General features: G+C 41.7%; 1 protein-coding gene across 2 annotated transcripts in view; it reads right to left on the bottom strand.

Moving 5' to 3' along the window:
• Window positions 1–911: 911 nt before the first annotated feature.
• abcc3 (ATP-binding cassette, sub-family C (CFTR/MRP), member 3) overlaps window positions 912–22,399 on the bottom strand; it is a 55,639-nt gene continuing 34,151 nt past the window's right edge. Inside the window, exons 11-31 of one of the 2 annotated variants that reach the window (XM_029684952.2) lie at window positions 21,608–21,700; window positions 20,724–20,927; window positions 20,382–20,528; window positions 20,090–20,177; window positions 19,516–19,582; window positions 19,303–19,429; window positions 18,940–19,116; window positions 18,471–18,638; window positions 14,852–15,035; window positions 14,079–14,187; window positions 12,733–12,889; window positions 12,260–12,467; window positions 11,561–11,871; window positions 8,060–8,259; window positions 6,479–6,605; window positions 6,092–6,193; window positions 5,335–5,481; window positions 2,301–2,459; window positions 2,057–2,223; window positions 1,606–1,800; window positions 912–1,437 (exon numbers count right to left, since the gene is read on the bottom strand). In XM_029684952.2, the coding sequence (XP_029540812.1) occupies window positions 1,326–1,437; window positions 1,606–1,800; window positions 2,057–2,223; window positions 2,301–2,459; window positions 5,335–5,481; window positions 6,092–6,193; window positions 6,479–6,605; window positions 8,060–8,259; window positions 11,561–11,871; window positions 12,260–12,467; window positions 12,733–12,889; window positions 14,079–14,187; window positions 14,852–15,035; window positions 18,471–18,638; window positions 18,940–19,116; window positions 19,303–19,429; window positions 19,516–19,582; window positions 20,090–20,177; window positions 20,382–20,528; window positions 20,724–20,927; window positions 21,608–21,700 (3,249 nt within the window). In that variant the 3' untranslated portion in view covers window positions 912–1,325. Of the gene's footprint in view, window positions 1,438–1,605; window positions 1,801–2,056; window positions 2,224–2,300; window positions 2,460–5,334; window positions 5,482–6,091; window positions 6,194–6,478; window positions 6,606–8,059; window positions 8,260–10,300; window positions 10,615–11,560; window positions 11,872–12,259; window positions 12,468–12,732; window positions 12,890–14,078; window positions 14,188–14,851; window positions 15,036–18,470; window positions 18,639–18,939; window positions 19,117–19,302; window positions 19,430–19,515; window positions 19,583–20,089; window positions 20,178–20,381; window positions 20,529–20,723; window positions 20,928–21,607; window positions 21,701–22,399 lie in introns of both variants that reach the window. The other variant, XM_029684951.2, reaches the window with a different exon arrangement.

The raw sequence follows: 22,399 nt of genomic DNA, 5'->3' as shown, positions 1-22,399 counted from the left end.
TTGATTAATTTAGACTGGCCCTTTGATCAATTCTGAACATTAATAAAATATCTGCAAAATAATCCCAGCCAAAATTCTAAATTCAGTGCCAAAAGCACTTTGGTTGTCTATACTGTAGCTTTGTGCTTTGCGTTTTCACATGTGGCATGTTGATTATTTTCCTTCATATACATTTGGCTCGAACGTTTGAACGGTGTAAGTTACAAAATATTATGACCCCATTTCTGAAAGCTATGACTATCAGGAACATGAACCTGCCTTCTGTTTCCCTCTCTGATACACGGACTCTTTAGAAGGGAGGTTGACAAACAAAATGCACCTAATGACTGAGGGAAATGAAATCAAAGCATACTTCCTTAAGACTGGACTTTGGCATTACCTGATTTGACATATCTTTGTTATTTATTGAGATGCTTAGTTTTCAGATGATTTTATAATTACCTAATATCGTAAGAAACATTTAATAGTTGTTGAAATAATAAATAATGCAAGCTTTGCACCTTTTTCATTTTCAATTATGATAAAATTGTGATTTCCGTAAAAACATTCAGCAACATTTAATTTGTAGAAAATTGATTTATTGGTGTGTTGCTTCTTTATACAGTTCTTCCAAAATAATAATAATCTCTGGCCCACGTAAGAATATAGATGAATAGATCTAGGCCATACGTTCTATGTATGTATGCTCTGTTGTGTTGACAGGCCATATTTATCAAACCTTAATCCACACCATAAATCCTGTTAATTCCTATCATTCAGCTAAACGTTCTACATACTTAATATTGTTTACCTCCTACATTGCTAACTATGTTGCGGTTGTAGCGTAGGCTATACCAGAGTAGTTAACATGTACTATGATCATAAATGTATATAAAAATAAAATGCTTCACAAAAACATCTAGAAGGCAGTCTTAATGTCTTACTTTTTTTAATAAAGGCATTACCATCTCTCATATTTTGGTAGTACAGAATTCAAGTTTTTACAGATTTGGTTCACAAAGGAATCACACATTGAACAGAGCAAACTTCCCAATCAGACAACTCGTAATAATAAAAAGTATAGCTTAAATAATAAAAATGATACAGTACAAAAATAGCTGGATTCATCCTGAAACTCACTCGTGGAAATTACAGTGACACAGTTTTTCTGTCTTTTCTTTTTTAGAAAAAGTAACATTTTTTAAAAAAACGACCGTTTTTATCCTGGTTTTGCAGTGGACTGCAGAGTATAAAAGGATACATTCACTGGCGCTCTGTGATCTGACACAAGGCACTATAGGTTTTATCTAGGTACAGGACTGTGTGTGTGTAGAGGAGAGGCAGTGCTATTGTGCCAGTCCTGCATCTTTAGCCATACCATAGAAGATTCCTCTCCGGAATAAGAGGTTTGTAGGAGTGTCAAATTCAGCAATCTGTCCCTTGTCCAAGACCAGCACTCTGCAAAGAGGTGAAGAGGGGTTAGTAGAATGTCTCATAACTTTATTAGGTTTCTGGAGAGAATAAGACCAAACAACACAATAACATGGCATCTTAGATCAAAATATGTATTTCTATGTCTGTCTGTCGGTTTATGCGTGTGTGCATGTGTTATGTATTGTACATTACCTAGTATAGTCCATGATGGTGTTGAGTCTGTGAGCGATGGTGAAGACGGTGCAGTCCTCAAACTGTGTCCTGATGGTTGACTGGATGAGATCATCGGTCTCTAGGTCGATGGCAGCTGTAGCTTCATCCAGAATCAGAATCCTCGTCTTCCTCAGAAGAGCTCTGGCTAAACATACCAGCTGCCTCTGGCCCACACTGAACACACACACAAAGGCATTATTCTTTTTCAGAAGAGTAAAACATGAAAGATATAAAAAGCTAAAAGAAATATTCAGAGAAGGAATACGTTCTTAAGAGAAAATCCTAATAAAGACATGTTTGTATTCCACATGTTTTCAGTGTTTAATTCCCACCTGAATATACAGGTAAAAAGCCTTGTACAGGTGCAAACATGTGTGAATGCAAATGGGTATCAAAGCATGCAGTTGTTGAGTGGTTAGGATTAGGTTACCTGAGGTTCTCTCCTCCCTCTGAACACTCCAGCTCCAGTTTAGCCGGCTGGTTGCTGACAAACTTGTTGAGGTGGGACAGTTCCAGAGCTTTCCATACCTCAACGTCACTGTACCTCGCAAAGGGGTCTAGGTTCATCCTCAGACTGCCAGAGAACAGCACTGGCTCCTGGGGAGGGAGAGAAGGTAGTGAAGGTGGAGGTGAGGACGGTGTAGGGTGTGTGGGGTGTGGGTGTGTGTGTTTACCTGTGGTATAATGGTGAGTTTAGATCTCAGGTCGTGCAGTCCTATCTCTGATATCTTGACCCCGTCGATGGTGATCTCTCCCCCTGCCGCCTCCAGAAGCCGAAACAGGCACAGTGTCATAGAGGACTTACCAGCCCCAGTACGACCCACGATACCTATCTGTAAGGGATACACAAGGTAACTGTTAAATGGCTAATAACTACTGCCCCCCCTCACACCTACGCTGCTGCTATAATGATTATTGATGAGATGTATTACTACCACTACGCTGCTGTCCATCTTTTTTCCATCAGTATCTATTTATCCTGCTACTGGTCACTATTACTCCCATTTACATGTATACAGTGCATTCAGAAAGGATTCAGACCTCTTTACTTTTTGTTACGTTACAGCCTTATTCTAAAATTGATTAAATTGTTTTTTCTCCCTCATCAATCAACACAAAAAAACAGAAACATGACATTTATATAAGTATTCAGACCCTATATTCAGTATTTTGTTGAGCACTTTGGCAGCGATTACAGCCTGGAGTCTTGGGTATGACGCTACAAGCTTGGCACACCTGTATTTGGAGAGTTTCTCCCGTTCTTCTCTGCAGATCCTCTCAAGCTCTGTCAGGTTGGACGGGGAGCGTCGCTGCACAGCTATTTTGTGCAGTATATCCGTCTATCATATCTACACTGTCACTCTTGCACACATACTCACCCACCCACCACTTATGCTGCAGCCATATTGTTTACTATTATTTATCCTGATACCAGTCACTTTCTCCTAATCCCTGCCTACATGTATATAGCCTCCTCTCTTTTTCTAGCGTTTTCTTTATTATATGTAATTTTGTAAAAAATATATATTTTTACACTATTTTGATATGTATTACTGCAATGTTGGGTAGAGCTAACAAGTTAAGCCACTCACTGTACATGTGACAATACAACTTGAACATTTCCTGCGTGACATCTGCTGATGTAAAAAGGGCTGTATAAATGCATTTGATTTGAATGAAACCCTGCAACAAAAAAGTGTACGCTGGAGATGCTCCCATACTCAGTGTTGTTCATCGTAGTTCACCAGTCTCAATTCAAATACTTCTTCCAGATAAATAAAGGTTCCATACTCAGTGTTGTTCATCGTAGTTCACCAGTCTCAATTCAAATACTTCTTCCAGATAAATAAAGGTTCCATACTTTTCTGGATATCTGCATGCTCGACACACACATCAGTGCCAGCTCTGATAAACAGAACTTTATCTGTGTATGAAATGTGATGGCAGGAGTACAGCGTTTTCATGGGGGTACATTCTATAAAATAGTGTGTTAAACAAGCATTTAACTTGTTCTGGTTGGCATATGAAGCAATGTTTTTCACCCCAAAATGAACGTCTGCCAGGTGTTTTCGTGGTGTCAAGTTTCTCTGTTCATTTGGGACTGAAATGAAAGCCTTATTGCAGTATCTGCTGTACCAGTCCAACATTTAGACACACCTACTCATTCCAGGATTTGTATTTTTTTTTTTTACTATTTTCTACATTGTAAATATGGAATCATGTAATAACCAAAAAAAAGTGTTAAACAAATCAGAATATATTTTACATTTGAGATTCTTCAAAGTAACCACCTTTTGCCTTGATGACAGCTTTGCACACTCTTGGCATTCTCTCAACCAGCTTCATGAGGTAGTCACCTGGAATGCATTACAATTAACAGGTTTGCCTTGTTAAAAGTCCATTTGTGGAATTTCTGTCCTCAATGCGTTTGAGCCAATTAGTTGTGTTGTGACAAGGTAGGGGTGGTATACAGAAGATGGTCTTTTACCAAATAAGGGCTAAGTCCATATTATGTCAAGAACAGCTCAAATAAGCAAAGGGAATTGACAGTCCATCAAAACTTTAAGACATGACGGTCGGTCATTCTGGAAAATTTCAAGAGCTTTGAAAGTTTCAAGTGCAGTCTCAAAAACCATAAAGTACTATGATGAAACTGGCTCTCAGGAGGACCGTCACAGGAAAGGAAGACCCAGAGTTACCTCTGCTGCAGAGGGTAAGTTCGTTAGAGTTACAAGCCTCAGAAATTGCAGCCCAAAAATGTGCTTCAGAGTTCAAGTAACAGACATGTCTCAACATCAATTGTTCAGAGAAGACTGCATGAATCAGGCCCTTCATGGTCAAATTTCTGCAAAGAAACCACTACTAAAGGACACCCATTAGAAGAAGAGACTTGCTTGGGCCAAGAAACACGAGCAATGGACATTAGACAGGTGGAAATCTGTCCTTTGGTCTGATGAGTCCAAATGTGAGATTTTTTGTTGTTTCAACCGCTATGTCTTTGTGAGACACAAAGATGATATCCGCATGAGTGGTTCCCACAGTGAAGCATGTAGATGTGATGGTGTGGGTGTGCTGGTGACACGGTCAGTGATTTATTTAGAATTCAAGGCACACTTAACCAGCATGGCTATCACAACATTCTGCAGCGATACGCCATCCCATCTGGTTTGTGCTTAGTGGGACTATCTTTTGTTTTTCAACACACCTCCAAAGTGTGAAAGGGCTATTTTACCAAGGAGAGTGATGGAGTGCTGCATCAGATGACCTGGACTCCACAATAACCCGACCTCAACCCAATTGAGATGGTTTGGGATGAGTCGGACCGCAGAGTGAAGGAAAAACAGCCAACAAGTGCTCAGCATATGTGGGCTCTCCTATTGGAAAAGCATTCCTCATGAAGCTGGTTGAGAGAATGCCAAGAGTGTGCAAAGCTGACATCAAGGCACTGGGGGGCTACAAATCTCAAATCAAAAAAATATTTTGATTTGTTTAACACGTTTTTGGTTACTAAATGATCCCATATGTGTTATTTCATAGTTTTGATGTCTTCACTATTATTCTACACTGTAGAAAATAGTAAAAATAAAGAAAAACCCTTGAACGAGTAGGTGTGTCCAAACTTTTGACTGGTGCTGTATGTCATGTTTAATGTGCTTGTTTTCCCTCATCAGTCTACAGAATCAAGGCCTGTATGTCTGTTGTGCTCACCTTCTCTCCTCCTTTGACACTGAGGGTGAGGTTCTTAAGGACCAGCTCCAGTCCCTCTCTGTACCTCACACTGTAGTCACTGAACTCTACGTTTCCCTGGGACGGCCAATCAGGCGAAGGCTTCTTGTCCTCCACCTCCCATGGGGCCTAGCAACATACGCAATTATACACAACAATAAGCTTGATGCACACTTGAAATTCTGTCCACATCTGAGGTTGAGGAAGGACAGCCACATTTCATAAACAAACACACATGCACCTACTGTAGCACAGTGTAAGACTATAAACTCAATCACATGATCAGTAAAGAGGGTGGCATATTTGTTGGGTGTAATAAACAAAGTGGTCTGAAATGTACAGTATACTAGTGCCCAGCCGCCCAACATCAAAGGTAGGCCTTATACGGCACATAATATCCAAGATATAGATGTAGTCACTTTTAGTCTTTTATGGTTGTGATTGTGAGTTTGATTTGGCAGCCAAACAGTCAAAGGAATGTGTAAATTCCAGATTTTTTTATTAATGGATTATTTTCCTGGAAAACAGCATGAACAATGTTTCTCTATTAAGAGCAAATAAAACACACTTCAAGTGCCAATTTATGAGAGACAACAAGATGGTCAGTAAATAACAGACAGCAGGCCACAACATTTCCACTGTCGCTTTGCCTTGTACTTTATGAGTGATTAGACCTGGTTTATTTCCATATGTAATGTACCGTTCTAGTAAGCACCGTGTGGATGTATTTGTTTTGTACCTCAGTCTTGGTCTCAGAGTACTCCTTGACTCTCTCCACGGCTACGATGTTGCTCTCCAGATCTGATGTCATCCTCACCATCCAGTTCAGTGACATGGTCACCTGTTACAAGGAAAACACAGTAGCATGAGAGATGCTTATGGGGGGGGGGGGACACACACACACACACGCCATTAAGCCATCAGTCTGAAGTGTCCCCACTTGCGTTGCTGAATAACTAGCTTTCGGTGGGTTCGAGCCTCGGTATGAGCTCAATTAGGAAGAAACGGTAGTCGCCAAGCAAGCAGTGTGACGTCCTTAACACGAGCACTACAGAATCACAGTGGCAAGCAATGGGCACCATTTGCAGCAGACAGTTAAACGGACAGTAGATATGTTGTACTTTACCAGTAGAGCGTAGGACACAGAGAGTCCCACCAGTCCAGGGTTGAGCTTGTCTTTCCCGATCACAGCAAACAGAGCAGCAAACAGTACGATGCAGTTCCCAATGAACTCTATACGCACCCCTAACCACCTACACACACACGACACAGTTAGAGCAGCGCTGACGCACAGTGTTTTTCTACACAGTAGTTACACTGAACCTGCCTATGTAAATATACCAAAGAAAAAAAAATGAAATGCAACATGTAAAGCTCAGGAGGTTGGTGGAACCTTAATTGGGGAGGACGGGCTCATGGTAATGGCTGGAGAGGAATCAGTGGAATGGTATCAAATACATCAAACATGGTTTCCATGTGATTGGTGCCAATCCATTCGTTCCGTTCCAGATATTATTATGAGCCGTCCTCCACTCAGCAGCCTCCACTAATGTAAAGTGTTGGTCCCATATTTATGAGCTGAAATTAAATAGAATTTTCCATATGCACAAAAATCTTCTCTCTCAAATTGTTTACATCCCTGTTAGCATTTCTCCTTTGCCAGGTGTACCTTGTGCTTGGGACAATAAAAAGCCACTAAAATGTGCAGTTTTGTCACAAAACACCACAATTGGCATGCTGAGTGCAGGAATGTCCAACAAAGCTGTTTCCAGAGAATTTAATGTTCATGTCTCTACTATAAGCCGCCTCCAATGTCTTTTTGAGTATTTGGCAGTACGTGTCCAACCAGCCTCACAACCACAGACCATGTGTAACCACACCAGCCCAGGACCTCCACATCCAGCTTCTTCACCTGCGGGATCGTCCGAGACCAGCCACTTGGACAGCTGATGAAACTAAAAAATATTTTGGTCTGTAATAAAGCCCTTTAGTGGAGAAAAACTCATTCTGATTGGCTGGGCCTGGCTCCCCAGTAGGTGGGCCTATGCACTCCCAGGCCCATCCATTGCTGCACCCCTACCCAGTCATGTGAATTCCATAGATTAGGACCTAATGAATTTATTCCAATTGACTGATTTCCTTCTATGAACTGTAACTCAGTAAAATTGTTGAAACTGTTGCGCTCATATTTTTGTTCAATATACATTACCATGCAAATACATTGATTAGATACAGTATTAGGAGCACTTATTGTAAAGTGGGACACTCATGTTTTATGTACTTTGCGATGGAACGTGTGCCTGTTGAGCATGCTTTCAATATGAGCACCAGTCAGTGGCTATGTTCCAATTCTCAAAATGCAATGGACAGTCAAATACTGTACTGAAGAGAGAATCCTAGCCCACTTGGGACTATTACCAAGACCCTTCAGAGCAGTAGCCAAAAAAGGGAGCAAATTAAGAATTTTACATTGAAGCCATTTAGCAGACGCTCTTATCCAGAGAGACTTACAGGAGCAATTAGGGTTAAGTGCCTTGCTCAAGGGCCCATCAACATATTTTCCACCTAGTCAGCTCGGGGATTCAAACCAGCGCCCTTTCGGTTACTGACCCAACACGGCAACCTGCCGCCCCAAAGACAATTGGAACACAGCCACTGTCCTCCAGAGTCCATAGTGAATGTACAGTAAGATTTAGACACCACCTACCTGTTGGACACTATACCAGGGTAGTAACTCTTCTGGTTCTCATCCACCTTCATGTCACTCATTAGTACAAAGGCATCGTGTCTGCAGTAGGCTCTGATGACACTAGAGCCAGTGACGGTCTCAGAGAAATGGGAGTATATAGGAGACCTGCTGACCGACTCCAGACGCTTTAACTGCCGAGATGTGGCCACATAAAATCTCTACAGCCGTGGGGAAGAGAGACGAACAACACATTATATAGTAACTGAACACGGGGATACAAGCTGTGACAGTAAGCAACTAGGAAGAGCACACTGCAGTAACACACTATATATAGTAAGGTCAGGGTTCACAAAACATCTGCAGAGTTCCTTTGACAGACTAATAGAGTAATAGATTCATTTCATAGTGATAGATTTAGCTAGCGTTTACATTAATTATGATAATGCCAGTTCTTGAACTCTGCGGATACTCTTTCCACCCGGCCCAGTCTACGAAATAAGGTATATTTAATTTGATTATCAAATCAATGTATAAATCATCCAGTACTAAACACATTTGATTACACTTTGATCAAATCAACACTTCAATGTCCATTAGTGCTTAAATGCCATCATAATATTGCAGTGTACGGGTTGGCTTTTAAACACTAACACATTATTAAAGGTCAAATTCATACATATAGAATAATTAAAGTCCCAGTGAGTAAGAAATAGCCCTTTTTTCAATGATTGAGAGACACACAGAGAATGTAAATAAAAGACAATGCAGATAAATCAAAAAGGAGAAGGAATATATGCGGATGTTAGATCATGGCGACCCAGTTAACAGCGCTGCAGCTCCAGTTAGCAGGCATCTCACAGAGGCACATGTGAACACACAGAACCCTGTTTACATTCACTATATAGAGCCCAGCCCGATCAATGGTTTTTTTGGGGGTCAGATTCTGATTTATTAGGGGACAAAACATACTGATATGTCTTACTCACTGAATTTGCATAAATTGCCATTCAAAAGTGCAATTGTCCAATAACTATGCTTCAAATGTTGATTTCATACATTGTGACAAGAATGTATGCAAATATGTCCCCTCGTTCTGAGAATGGCCGCATTTGTTCAGAAAAGCATGAGATTTAAAAATCCTTTTTACTGAATATCGGTTAACGGTTGGATTATCATCTTGATAACGATATAGTGGTAAAAGGCCAATATCGGCCGATAATATTGGTGAACTGATATATCGGTCGGGCTCCAGAAATATTTCAGTTTTCCAACTTCTGGAAAGCACAAGCCCCAATGGCCCTCAGCGAAACATCCAAATGCAGATACTACAAAACGAAACTATTTTTCGCTCGGGATCACGTACTCTCTTTAGACCTTCTCAATTAGACTGATTGGAAGGTTGAAAGGAGGTGATTGCTTGTCGATTTCTTGAAATGAAATCAGTGTGCTGCAGGTGCGTGGACATTTCAAACGGATGAAAATCGGATCAAGAGCAGTCATGTCAATTGATGCTCAACACATTCTATCAGTGACCAGCAATTTGAAGAAACCTTGTGGCTCCTATCAAGTGTCGTAATTTTGTGGGTCAAATCTCCAGACGCAAAAAATAAAAAACACACATTACAAAGCCATAGGGACCTTAAGAAGCCAAATCCTCTTAGTGCGTTAGTAGTAGATAGCCAAACAGTTATTCACAACAAATGGATGCTAAATGGATGTTGGATGATTTGAAGTTTAACTGATTAGGATGAGTTATAAACGTCGGAATGAACATTCAGTAACCATGATGACACGATAATGCCTATTCCCCCCACACACACACAACAGTATTCAATACAGATACCGAACGGCTGCTCACCATCTACCCCCGGTTGTTAACCGGCACGGATTCAGTCCAATTCAAAATTCAGTGCATCGAATTATCATAGTGAAGCCAAGTCAATGGAATATCAACAATCTTGGTCATAATGCCATATGCTGAGGTTCTACATCCATATACCTTGGGGTGGTGTGATCTAGAAGAACAGCCGTTCCACACAAACCAAACAACTAGAGACTGGAGCCTTAGGCTACACACTAAACCTCCACTCGCTAGTCTGCTACTGTGTCTACCCACCAAGCAAACCCCACTGCAACACTAAGACAACGAGAATGATGGTCACATCTACCACAGCAAACTGTACACACAACAGCAGCAATCTACCAGCCCACACACACACACGCTGTATTAGAGTTATTAATGAGTTGTGTCCTATTTACCTGGACCCACCAATAGAACACCATTAACGGCACTACGACTAGTAGGAACAGAGGGGTGAGGGCAGAGCATACGATCAGCACATTCAGTGTGTACCAGAAAGTGCGCATCCATATATCAATATTGTCTGGGATGTGCGAGTCTATAATGTCCACGTCTTTGCTGAAGCGGTTGAGTACGCGCCCCGTGGGGGTGCTCTCGAAGAAGCCCTGGGGTGCCCTCAGCAACCTCTGGAGCATGTGGAGGTGCATGAGTTCGGCTGCCCGCAGCATGCTGTAGGCCTTGGACAGCAGACAGTTGGCCAGCAACAGCACACCTGGGAGAGGGGGGAGGGGAACAGGTGACAACCACACTACTGTTAATTGGATCTCTCTCCCTCCCACTGGTATAGAAGCCTTTGGCAGTATAGAGTAATGACCCAAATATTAACTTCCTGGGTCAAAAACTAAAGGCATTGCATGGAAACCCTGCATACCAATACCCTATAGAGTCGGACAAGAAATAAAAGAACCTCAAACTCTCTAATGTGCGGATGGACACCTGTAGCGTCAGACTACTACTTGTCTTTCCATTAATTCACCGCCAGAGGGCAGCAGCACACCAGAGTTCTCATCTTTCCTGTAAGCACAAACCTAAAACCCTCACCTTTAGATCAGGTCTAGGGGCAACTTCATCCTACGCCACTCTAGTCTAAATCTATGTTCTCCAGCTACAATACATTCTCCACTGTGTCCCTGAGAAGGACGTTGGGTGGTAAAGAAAGCACAGTAGTGTTCTGAGCTCTCAGCTTGATCGCCTCAAGAGGACCAGAGTAAACAAACAAACAAACAAGATCAGCTGAACTGAAGCCTCCTTCACTACTGTGTGTACACAGCACCGGCTGTGGGTGAACCAACCCTGCTGTGTGTGTCTGCGCGTGTGGGTAAACAGGCTGCAGGCAGGGCAGGAAGTGCTATAGGGCCGCTGAGAGGGAGAGAGAGGATGTGAATGCATAGTTAGGGGAGAGGAGACAGGGAGGAGAGCAAATGCTCAACAGATAACAGGAACACAAAAAGCTGCAGAGAAACAAAAAGCCAAAGGTCACAGAAACTGCTCCAACAATCAGGGTGCTGCATGCTGCATTCAGGAAGGTAAACAACCCACTTTGGCAGAAATTGAAATGAAAAGGAGGGGGGGGGGGAATAAGTATTACTTGACACCATAAACTCCTGCCCTGGAGAGTAGAGCAACGAACCATTAGCTCTTCAGAACAGAACCAATACCTGGACAAAGATGTATATGAAAGCCAGCGGGGCTATGACCACGGCGAAGATGGGGGTGCTGGCCACTATGACTATCATGGTGGAGAGAGAGGAGAAGAAGGTCCCAAGGAACATGAGAACGGTGGAGGGCAGTGCCTCGTCGATGACGTAGATGTCCTTAGAGAAGCGGTTGATGACCCTGCCTATGGGGGTGGTGTCAAAGAAAGACTGGGGGGTGTGAAACTTGTTGTCCAGGAGGGCATAGTGGAGCTTCCTGGCTGCTCCGATGTTCCCCATGGCCAGGGTGAAGGAGGACACCATGACCAGGAGCCCTGAGATGGAGGGAGGAGGAAGAAAGGGAGGGAGCGGGGAGATGAGGGAGGAGGAGGCAGTGGGTTCTGTATGTGTCCGCTCTCATGAATGCAGAGACCCTTTTCAATTTCATTCAAATCAAGCTCACAGTGTTACTGGAAAAGGACCTGAGGTGTTGAGGCCAAGGTCCTCACACAAGACCAACCACTCATAGTTAGCATCATACAGTACTAAAGTAAAACATACAATTGTCATATACACAGCAAAATCTACAACAACAAAACCTCTTCGGCACAAATGACCCAAACACCACAGACAAATTGTATTATTGAATATTGAGTACTTTCAGTCATCTTAAGGTGGATAGGTATTGTTATCCTAAAGGTACTGGACAGCAGGTCTCCTCACCTTGTGCCATGCCCAAAGCAGCATACACCCCCACCCTCATGCTGACATTCTCCTGGGTCATGTTCTGAGCTGCGTCATTGGTCCACTGGCTCAGCCAGACATTGGCTCCGATGGAGGCAGCACTCTGGCAGCCGTACAGGAAACAGATGAAGAGGGACAGCAGAGGCCCTACTGCCTTGGCATACTCCCAGAACACCTTGCTCTTCACCTGAGGGCAGGGAGGAAAGGGCAGTTAGAGGTCAGGGGTTAGAGATCAGTGGCTCTAAAGCTTTGGAATACTCCCATAACACCTTAATCTTCACCTGAGGACAGGGAGGAGACAGAGGTTAAAGGTCAGGGGTAAGAGGTTAGACATCAGAGGCCGTACTCTCTCGGAATACACCCGGAACAACTTCACCTGGGGGTAGGAGAGAGTAGAAGTCTACATCTTCAATCAAGTTCACTAAACTATGTATCCCCATAGCTCTACTCACCCTGCCTGTCTCAGCGGTCTCTGCTTGGATGAGTTTCTCCACCTTGGGTAGTTTCTTCTCGGAGTCAGATTCGGCATGCTTCCTCTCGCTGCACAGACGCTTCCGGACAGACCTGCTCTTTGGGTTCTCCAGGTCCCCTGAGATGATGCTGATCTGCCTGCAGGGAGAGAGGAAGTGATTGATCGGTCAATCAATCGTTGTGTATATCATACATTTGAAAAAAGTGCTTGACAGCAACTCAAGTCCAAAGCCCCATAAAATATGACATTTATCTATTAAAAAGAGGTAAAACATACCATAGAACTTTTAGCTAAATAAACAATCCCCTGCATATTAAGCGAGGGCTTGCAGTTTGAAACACTGCATTTTTACCAGATAAAATGGTTCAATCAAACAACACTTCAACAAACTTTTCCCCCTGTGACCACATGTTCCGGATTGTACGGGACAGTCCTGCATTTGGGCCCTTTGGCCCGCAACCAAACAATCATGTCCTGCATTTTATCAAACAAATTAAAACGCCACTAATTTACAAAAAATAGGTTGATTTGGCCCATATTTCTATCAGACTTCCCATTCATTTGATAAGAATTGACATTCCAACCTGTCTCTTTTGCAGTCACATTGCACTTCTGACAAGATATATACCATAAGGATGTGGTACTGATGATGTTAAACACGTCTCCAATCTGTGTTGAGATCTGATACTCTGCGCAGTGCAAGATGAGACGCCAATGTGATATGGTCAACCAATCACATTTGTCAAATCTTTTCAGGCTAAATTCCAGCGGACAGTTATAACTACTTACAAAAAGTGTGCCTCTAATAAAAAGCTAAAAAAGTAAGTCAATAGCTGTATTAGACAGAAAGACGTAAGTTAACTTGTGAGAGTCTCCATGCTCATTAGTTGCTCATTCAACATATTTGCTGCCACTTCACTCAATCCCGTTTTAAAAGTCTCCCTTCCTAATTGTTGTACATTCCCTGAGACCAACCAGAAACATTTCCCTGGACAAATATTCCTAGATTTTCATAACAACCACACGTGGTCTCTCATTTCTGCATCACCACATTTTACATGAGGCAAAAAAGGTGCGCTTCAATTCATTCGCTTAGTGCAGCGGGGAGGGGGATTTTTGTCCGGGGGAGGTGCCCCCGATGACCCGCATTTGTTTTTTTTAAATGACTCTACTGACACATTTTATAAAAACATTGCAAATTGGCATGCAAAATGTCCGAATTGCCAGAGCAAAATCAGACATTTTGGCCCGCAACTGTTACAAAGAAAAAAACAGAAGAATCCTGGAGGGACTTCCTTATGAACGGTTACAGAGACTTATAAGTACCTTATGAACTGTCTCTTTGCCTCATTGACCACTGGTTCGTTGTCCACCATGTCTGTATGGTTGCTAAGGGCGTCGTCAGGGAAGTTTTCTTCTTCGTCAATCAAAGCCTCTGTGGGTGTTGAGTTACAGCGTTACCGTGGTAATTATGTAGCAGGTGTACACACTCCTATAGGTGTAAGTCAGGGACAGCTAACTCTCCTCCTAGAGAGCTACTGGGTATTTAGGGTTTTGTTCCAACCCAACTAACAAACCTGAAACAGCTAGTAGCTTGCACACCCAGTAGCCTTCAAGGACACATGTTGGCACGTACTGGTGTAAGGGGAACAGTGGAACCCCAAGGGGATTAACATCAATAGAATCCGCCCTTCTGCTTTAGCCCTCAAATTCAAATCTGGACCTTGAAACCAGTTTCACTGCTTTTCTTCATTCTTCCCCTCTAATCAGAGACCAATTTAAACCTGGGACCGGGGAACAGGTCGCTGACTAGTGGTGGCAATTCAGCATGATACATGCCCATTGGGGTGGGGGCAGGGTAAAAATGTCCATTGAGGTGGGGGGTTAATATGATAACATATAACGATACATAAGAAAACATTTGAAGTATTCCAAAGACACGATTTCAAGTGACCAAAAATGTATGTGGTTTTCCTTTAAGGGACACTAAGTGGGTGCAATTAATTACGAGGTGGCAGTAGAACAGAAAACCAGCAGTGCTACAGACATCGTAGGGTAAGATTCAAATACCCCTGTGCTATAGTAACAGGTAGTTGTACCTGTTGCCTCGTCCTCCTCGATGATGTCCTCCAGGGAATAGTTCCTGAGGAACTCAGCGAATGCCCCATTCTGTTTGAGCAGCTCTTGGTACGAGCCCATCTCCGACACCCTGCCCTCCACCATCACCACTATGTTATCCACCTGCGGCAGGAAGCTGATGCCGTGCGTCACCAGGATACGCGTCTTGAGAGAAAAGAAAAGAGAATCTGTCATTAAGGCTGGCAATTGCCAATCTATATTGTTATTGCGATTCTATACGCTTCACTATTCTTTATGTGTTGCGATTCTATACGCTTCACTATTCTATATCTGTTGTGATTCTATACGCTTCACTATTCTATATGTGTTGCGATTCTATACGTTTCACTATTCTATATGTGTTGCGATTCTATACGCTTCACTATTCTATATGTGTTGCGATTCTATACGTTTCACTATTCTATATGTGTTGCGATTCTATACGCTTCACTATTCTATGTGTTGCGATTCTATACGTTTCACTATTCTATGTGTTGCGATTCTATACGTTTCACTATTCTATATGTGTTGCGATTCTATACGCTTCACTATTCTATGTGTTGCGATTCTATACGTTTCACTATTCTATATGTTTCGATTCTATACGTTTCACTATTCTATATGTGTTGCGATTCTATACGCTTCACTATTCTATGTGTTGCGATTCTATACGTTTCACTATTCTATGTGTTGCGATTCTATACGCTTCACCATTCTATATGTGTTGCGATTCTATACGCTTCACTATTCTATATCGGTTGCGATTCCATACGCTTCACTATTCTATATTGTTATTGCGATTCTATATGCTTCACGATTCTATATTGTTATTGCGATTCTATACGTTTCACTATTCTATATTGTTATTGCGATTCTATACGCTTCACTATTCTATATTGTTATTGCGATTCTATATGCTTCACGATTCTATATTGTTATTGCGATATTACGCTTCACTATTCTATATTGTTATTGCGATTCTATATGCTTCACGATTCTATATTGTTATTGCGATATTACGCTTCACTATTCTATATTGTTATTGCGATTCTATATGCTTCACGATTCTATATTGTTATTGCGATATTACGCTTCACTATTCTATATTGTTATTGCGATTCTATATGCTTCACTATTCTATATTGTTATTGCGATTCTATATGCTTCACTATTCTATATTGTTATTGCGATATTACGCTTCACTATTCTATATTGTTATTGCGATTCTATATGCTTCACGATTCTATATTGTTATTGCGATTCTATACGTTTCACTATTCTATATTGTTATTGCGATTCTATATGCTTCACTATTCTATATTGTTATTGCGATTCTATATGCTTCACGATTCTATATTGTTATTGCGATTCTATATGCTTCACGATTCTATATTGTTATTGCGATTCTATATGCTTCACGATTCTATATTGTTATTGCGATTCTATATGCTTCACTATTCTATATTGTTATTGCGATTCTATATGCTTCACGATTCTATATTGTTATTGCGATTCTATATGCTTCACGATTCTATATTGTTATTGCGATTCTATATGCTTCACTATTCTATATTGTTATTGCGATTCTATATGCTTCACGATTCTATATTGTTATTGCGATTCTATATGCTTCACTATTCTATATTGTTATTGCGATTCTATATGCTTCACTATTCTATATTGTTATTGCGATTCTATACGTTTCACTATTCTATATTGTTATTGCGATTCTATATGCTTCACTATTCTATATTGTTATTGCGATTCTATACGTTTCACTATTCTATATTGTTATTGCGATTCTATATGCTTCACTATTCTATATTGTTATTGCGATTCTATACGTTTCACTATTCTATATTGTTATTGCGATTCTATATGCTTCACTATTCTATATTGTTATTGCGATATTACGCTTCACTATTCTATATTGTTATTGCGATTCTATGCTTCACTATTCTATATTGTTATTGCGATTCTATGCTTCACTATTCTATATTGTTATTGCGATTCTATATGCTTCACTATTCTATATTGTTATTGCGATTCTATATGCTTCACTATTCTATATTGTTATTGCGATTCTATATGCTTCACTATTCTATATTGTTATTGCGATTCTATACGCTTCACTATTCTATATTGTTATTGCGATTCTATACGTTTCACTATTCTATATTGTTATTGCGATTCTATATGCTTCACTATTCTATATTGTTATTGCGATTCTATACGTTTCACTATTCTATATTGTTATTGCGATTCTATATGCTTCACTATTCTATATTGTTATTGCGATATTACGCTTCACTATTCTATATTGTTATTGCGATATTACGCTTCACTATTCTATATTGTTATTGCGATTCTATATGCTTCACTATTCTATATTGTTATTGCGATTCTATATGCTTCACTATTCTATATTGTTATTGCGATTCTATATGCTTCACTATTCTATATTGTTATTGCGATATTACGCTTCACTATTCTATATTGTTATTGCGATATTACGCTTCACTATTCTATATTGTTATTGCGATTCTATATGCTTCACTATTCTATATTGTTATTACATTCTATATGCTTCACTATTCTATATTGTTATTGCGATTCTATATGCTTCACTATTCTATATTGTTATTGCGATTCTATATGCTTCACTATTCTATATTGTTATTGCGATTCTATATGCTTCACTATTCTATATTGTTATTGCGATTCTATATGCTTCACGATTCTATATTGTTATTGCGATTCTATATGCTTCACTATTCTATATTGTTATTGCGATTCTATATGCTTCACTATTCTATATTGTTATTGCGATTCTATACGTTTCACTATTCTATATTGTTATTGCGATTCTATATGCTTCACTATTCTATATTGTTATTGCGATTCTATATGCTTCACTATTCTATATTGTTATTGCGATTCGATACTGAGATTTTATTGCAATTCGATGTTCTAATAAATCTGCTTAAAACATGTTGACTCACCATTTAAAAAGATGGAGAACAAACTATAGAAGGAGAAATACCTGAGCTAGAGAATTTACATTCGGAGTCATAGAATCTATATACAACATCTTCAAAAATAAATAGTGATACTGTCACTTACGGTCATGTTAGTTCAATTATTCTTAGTGTTGCATATGCAGCAGGACAGTGAACATTCAAATATAGGAAGTGACACTCACTATAAAATAATGAAACAACCAAACACACTACACACCCAAGTCTGTACATAAGTTTCTTATCAGAGCATTAAAGTCGTACATTTGATACTAAACCAACAAGTAGAGGATTGAAAACTATAAACCACAGATAAGAGCTACCATTTCCTCTATTGTAGGCGAGGACTCTTTAAAATGGGGTTTTACTATGTGAACTAGGCAGAATATAGCTCATGTACTTGTCAGTTATGAGGAGATTCCCACTGTTGTCCTTTTTAACATGGCCATGTAGTGCCATACCACCAAATATGGTTGATAATGGACAAGATATCTAACCAGTTAATGTCTCTCAGCTACCACTCAGAATGTCTCTCTTCTTCTGTAGTGTATGGAGAACAGAGCAGAGTGACTCTTCTACTCACCTTGCCCTGCAGCGCCCCCTCTGGGCCAATGACCTGGTCGAAGATGTGTTTGGCCACGTGGGCATCCACGGCAGAGAGAGGGTCGTCCAGCAGGTAGACGTCTGCCTCATTGTACAGAGCTCTGGCCAGACTCACCCTCTGTCTCTGACCACCTGAGAGGTTGATTCCCTGAGAGAGAAAGGAGCAAGAGAAAGAGGAGAAAGAGGGGAGAAGAGAAGAGAGAAAGTCAGGAGAAAGGAGAAATAGAGAGGAGAGAAAGCCAGAGAGAGGAGAGAAAGAGAGAAAGAGAGGAGAGAAAGAGAGGAGAGGGAGAGACAAACACAAGCAAATCACTGATCTCAAAATAAGTTGCTTTGTTTGAGACTCAAAGACTCATCTTAGCTCCCAGAACGGATGCCTTTAGTTGTGGGCTAACGTGACCTTTAGCCCCAAAAAACAAACCAGGTTAGATTCTATTCCATCTCCCTACCTTCTCTCCGATCTCGGTCAGGTCTCCTCCAGGTAGTACTTCCAGGTCCTGGGTCAGAGCGCAGGCATCCAGACAACAGCGGTACTTGTGCTCGTTGTAGGCCTTGCCAAATAGGATGTTGTCTCTCAGAGTGGCGTTCTGGATCCAGGCTTGCTGCGGGACGTAGGCCACCGAACCCTGAAAGGAGAGGAGGGAGAAAACTCAGTACAGCTGAAAACTACAACTGGACACAAACAATCAGTCTATCAATCGTTCAATCAATCAATAAAGCAATTGACCCACTAATCAATTACTCAATCGAGCAAATGCCCCAATAAAATCAAATCAACCTTCAGTTAGCATAATTTAATTCAGTGGACATACCTGTATAGAGATGTCTCCTTCCATTTTCTCCATCTCTCCCAATAGAGCTGACACCAGAGAAGACTTTCCACAGCCGACATGTCCTACCACCGCTAGCAGTGAGCCCTGGGGCACCATCAGGTTTATACTGGGACGGACACACACACACACAGTCAGTGCATTCTTTCCCTTGAATAGTTATTGTCCTTTGCATGATGCAACTTGCCAACATACTTGTGTAGAGCAGGAGGATCTTGTTTTGCCCAGGTGAACTTCCCGTTGACAACAGTCACTGAGCTATCTGAAGGGGAGAATGCATTGCAGTTACAAAAACAGGAACCATGACACAGCATTCCCAAACTGGCAAAAACAGAGGGAGTTACAGAAGAGAAAGCAATGACTGTGGGAATCCGTCCATCTAAATACCTTAAGTCACCTCAACTTAAGAGTCTAAAACGTTATTATTACAAAAGCCAAGAGTAATGACGATGCAAAAGTGAAATTGATTACATAATCCCTCATAGTTTCTATATAAAACCTAACCGCCTACAGTAAATGGCAGGCAGTGGTGCCATGGCAACAGGCCCATGTAAGCCTGACTCAGCAGTAACCATAGAACTAGGAATTTGAATAATAATTTAATAGGATCTCTATGGCAGAAACATAAGACAATTAGAATGCCTCAGAGGCCCCGTCCCATTAGCTTTATTCTCTACCATCCTTCATGTCAGTGAAAACCTAAGGGGTGTCGGAAGGGCCTTAGGGGGTGAAATGAAACCAGCCCAGCCAAGTTTGGTTCAATGCTCACCTGTGGCAGTGTTAGTCCGGTCCACAGACTCTGGGTCCAGCTCATCATGACTCAGGAAGTCCTGGATACGCTTCAGGGACACGCTGGCCTTGGAGTGGCAACAGAGTCAACACACACACAGCGCAAAAGCATGCACAACATCCACAGGAGGAATGACAGACGGAATAAGAGGAGGAGTGAGAGAAAGAGGAATGAGAGAAGTAGGGGGAAAAGAAAGAGTGACAGGGTGAAAAAATTGAGAGGAGTGAGACAAGAAGGAGTAAGAGAATGACAGAGGAGGAGAAGAGCCTACCTGTACGATACTGCTGATGACTTGGGGCAACATATTGAGAGGGAACCGTAAGATGTTGAACAGAGACAAAGATACAAAGGCTTTCTCCGCGTCTAAAATGTTATTTTTATCCACAGTCACATACACTGCAAACGTTGTCAAGGCAACCTGAGGAGACATAAAAAATATTTTTAAAAAGCTTGGAAAAAGATCCTCTGGACAGCTCATTGATTTGCAGCTTTAAGTTGTACTCTGTCCATCTAAAATAGCTAGCTAATAGTCAGAGTTAACCTTCCTTCCTCCATGCAAAGTGATATAGCGTATACAACAAGGATAATATAGGTGTGTGTGTGTGTCCCGTACTAGGAATGGTGCACTGGTCCAGGCCATGGTAGACAGAGCACCGAGGTAGGCCGTCTTGCGGAGCACATTGAGCTCTTTCTGTCTGATCTCCAGAACCTTCTCTTTAAAGGAGTTCTCCCAGGCGTACAGCTTCAACACTTTGATCCCGTTCAGAATCTCGTTCATCAGTTTGATGCGAGCATCCTTGTACTGCATCTGCTCCACCTTTAAGAGACAACAGGAGGGGGGTGGAGAGAGGGAGGGAGGGGGAGGGAGGTGGGAGAGAGGGAGGGGGTGGAGAGAGCGAGGTGGGAGGGGGGGTGGAAGATATCCTCTGTCCATGTCAAAACAATGCTACTTTAGAGATGTAGACCGCTTGGCTGTCGAAACGTTGGTAGATAAATGAATGCGTCGGATCTAAGAGGGTGCGGCTTTTCCTTTCCTTTTAAAATACTGTATTTTAACACTCATTAAAAAAAGAGGCTTTGATAGCTGCTCAAAGACAAAAAAGCACAAACATTTCCGAGCAAACTGACACACCACAAACAGAGTTTTTGAAGTACAGAGGCGCAAAAAAAAAAGGTAAAGAACATTTCACTCATCTTTCCACCCACAAGACAACTAGTTTAAAGAGCAAAAGACCTGCTATAGTACAAACTCACAGGAGATCTTTACAGTGCTCTGGTGTTTGATCATGAGCATTTTGTTGTTGTGGTAAAGAGTTGCACACGTTTCTACCTTGACACACTTGAACGAGAAGCCGCTTGTTCAAATCGACGAGACTCTTCTCGGTCGTAATTACAACCACCATCCTTCTAATCGCGATCATCACCATCACCACAACTTCAAACCTCCATACCACAGATATTAAGCCGTTGTAGAAAAGCAGAGGGAGGTGTGCATACCTGGTAGGCTCGTGTCCTCACGGCGATGGCAGCATTTAAGGGGATCAGGAGGATCATCACAGCAACACCAGCCAGCACCGACGGACCCAGGTTCTACAACACAGAGACAAGGCACGACCAATCAACACAGACACTGACCCAGGTTCTACAACACAGAGACAAGGCACGACCAATCAGCACCGACTGACCCAGGTTCTACAACACAGAGACAAGGCACGACCAATCAGCACCGACTGACCCAGGTTCTACAACACAGAGACAAGGCACGACCAATCAGCACCGACTGACCCAGGTTCTCCAACACAGAGACAAGGCACGACCAATCAGCACCGACTGACCCAGGTTCTCCAACACAGAGACAAGGCACGACCAATCAGCATCGACTGACCCAGGTTCTACAACACAGAGACAAGGCACGACCAATCAACAAAGGCACCGACGGACCCAGGTTCTACAACACAGAGACAAGGCACGACCAATCAACACAGACACCGACCAAGGTTCTACAACACAGAGACAAGGCACAGCTAATCAACAGACACCGACCAATGTTCTAGAAGAGAGAGACAAGGCGCGACCAATCAACACAGACACCGACCCAGGTTCTACAACAGAGACAAGGCACGAACAATCAACAGACACCGACCAAGGTTCTAGAAGAGAGAGACAATGTATTAGCAATCAAAATAAAAAACAAGGCAGGATCAAATCAACACAACAGAGATGGACCCTAGAAAGACCACATAAGACTAATCAACACAACAGAGATGGACCCCAGAAAGACCACATAAG

This window comes from Oncorhynchus nerka, linkage group LG16 (assembly GCF_034236695.1).
Source record: "Oncorhynchus nerka isolate Pitt River linkage group LG16, Oner_Uvic_2.0, whole genome shotgun sequence".
NCBI classification, from domain to species: domain Eukaryota; kingdom Metazoa; phylum Chordata; class Actinopteri; order Salmoniformes; family Salmonidae; genus Oncorhynchus; species Oncorhynchus nerka.
This window is presented reverse-complemented; position numbering and strand designations above follow the sequence as displayed.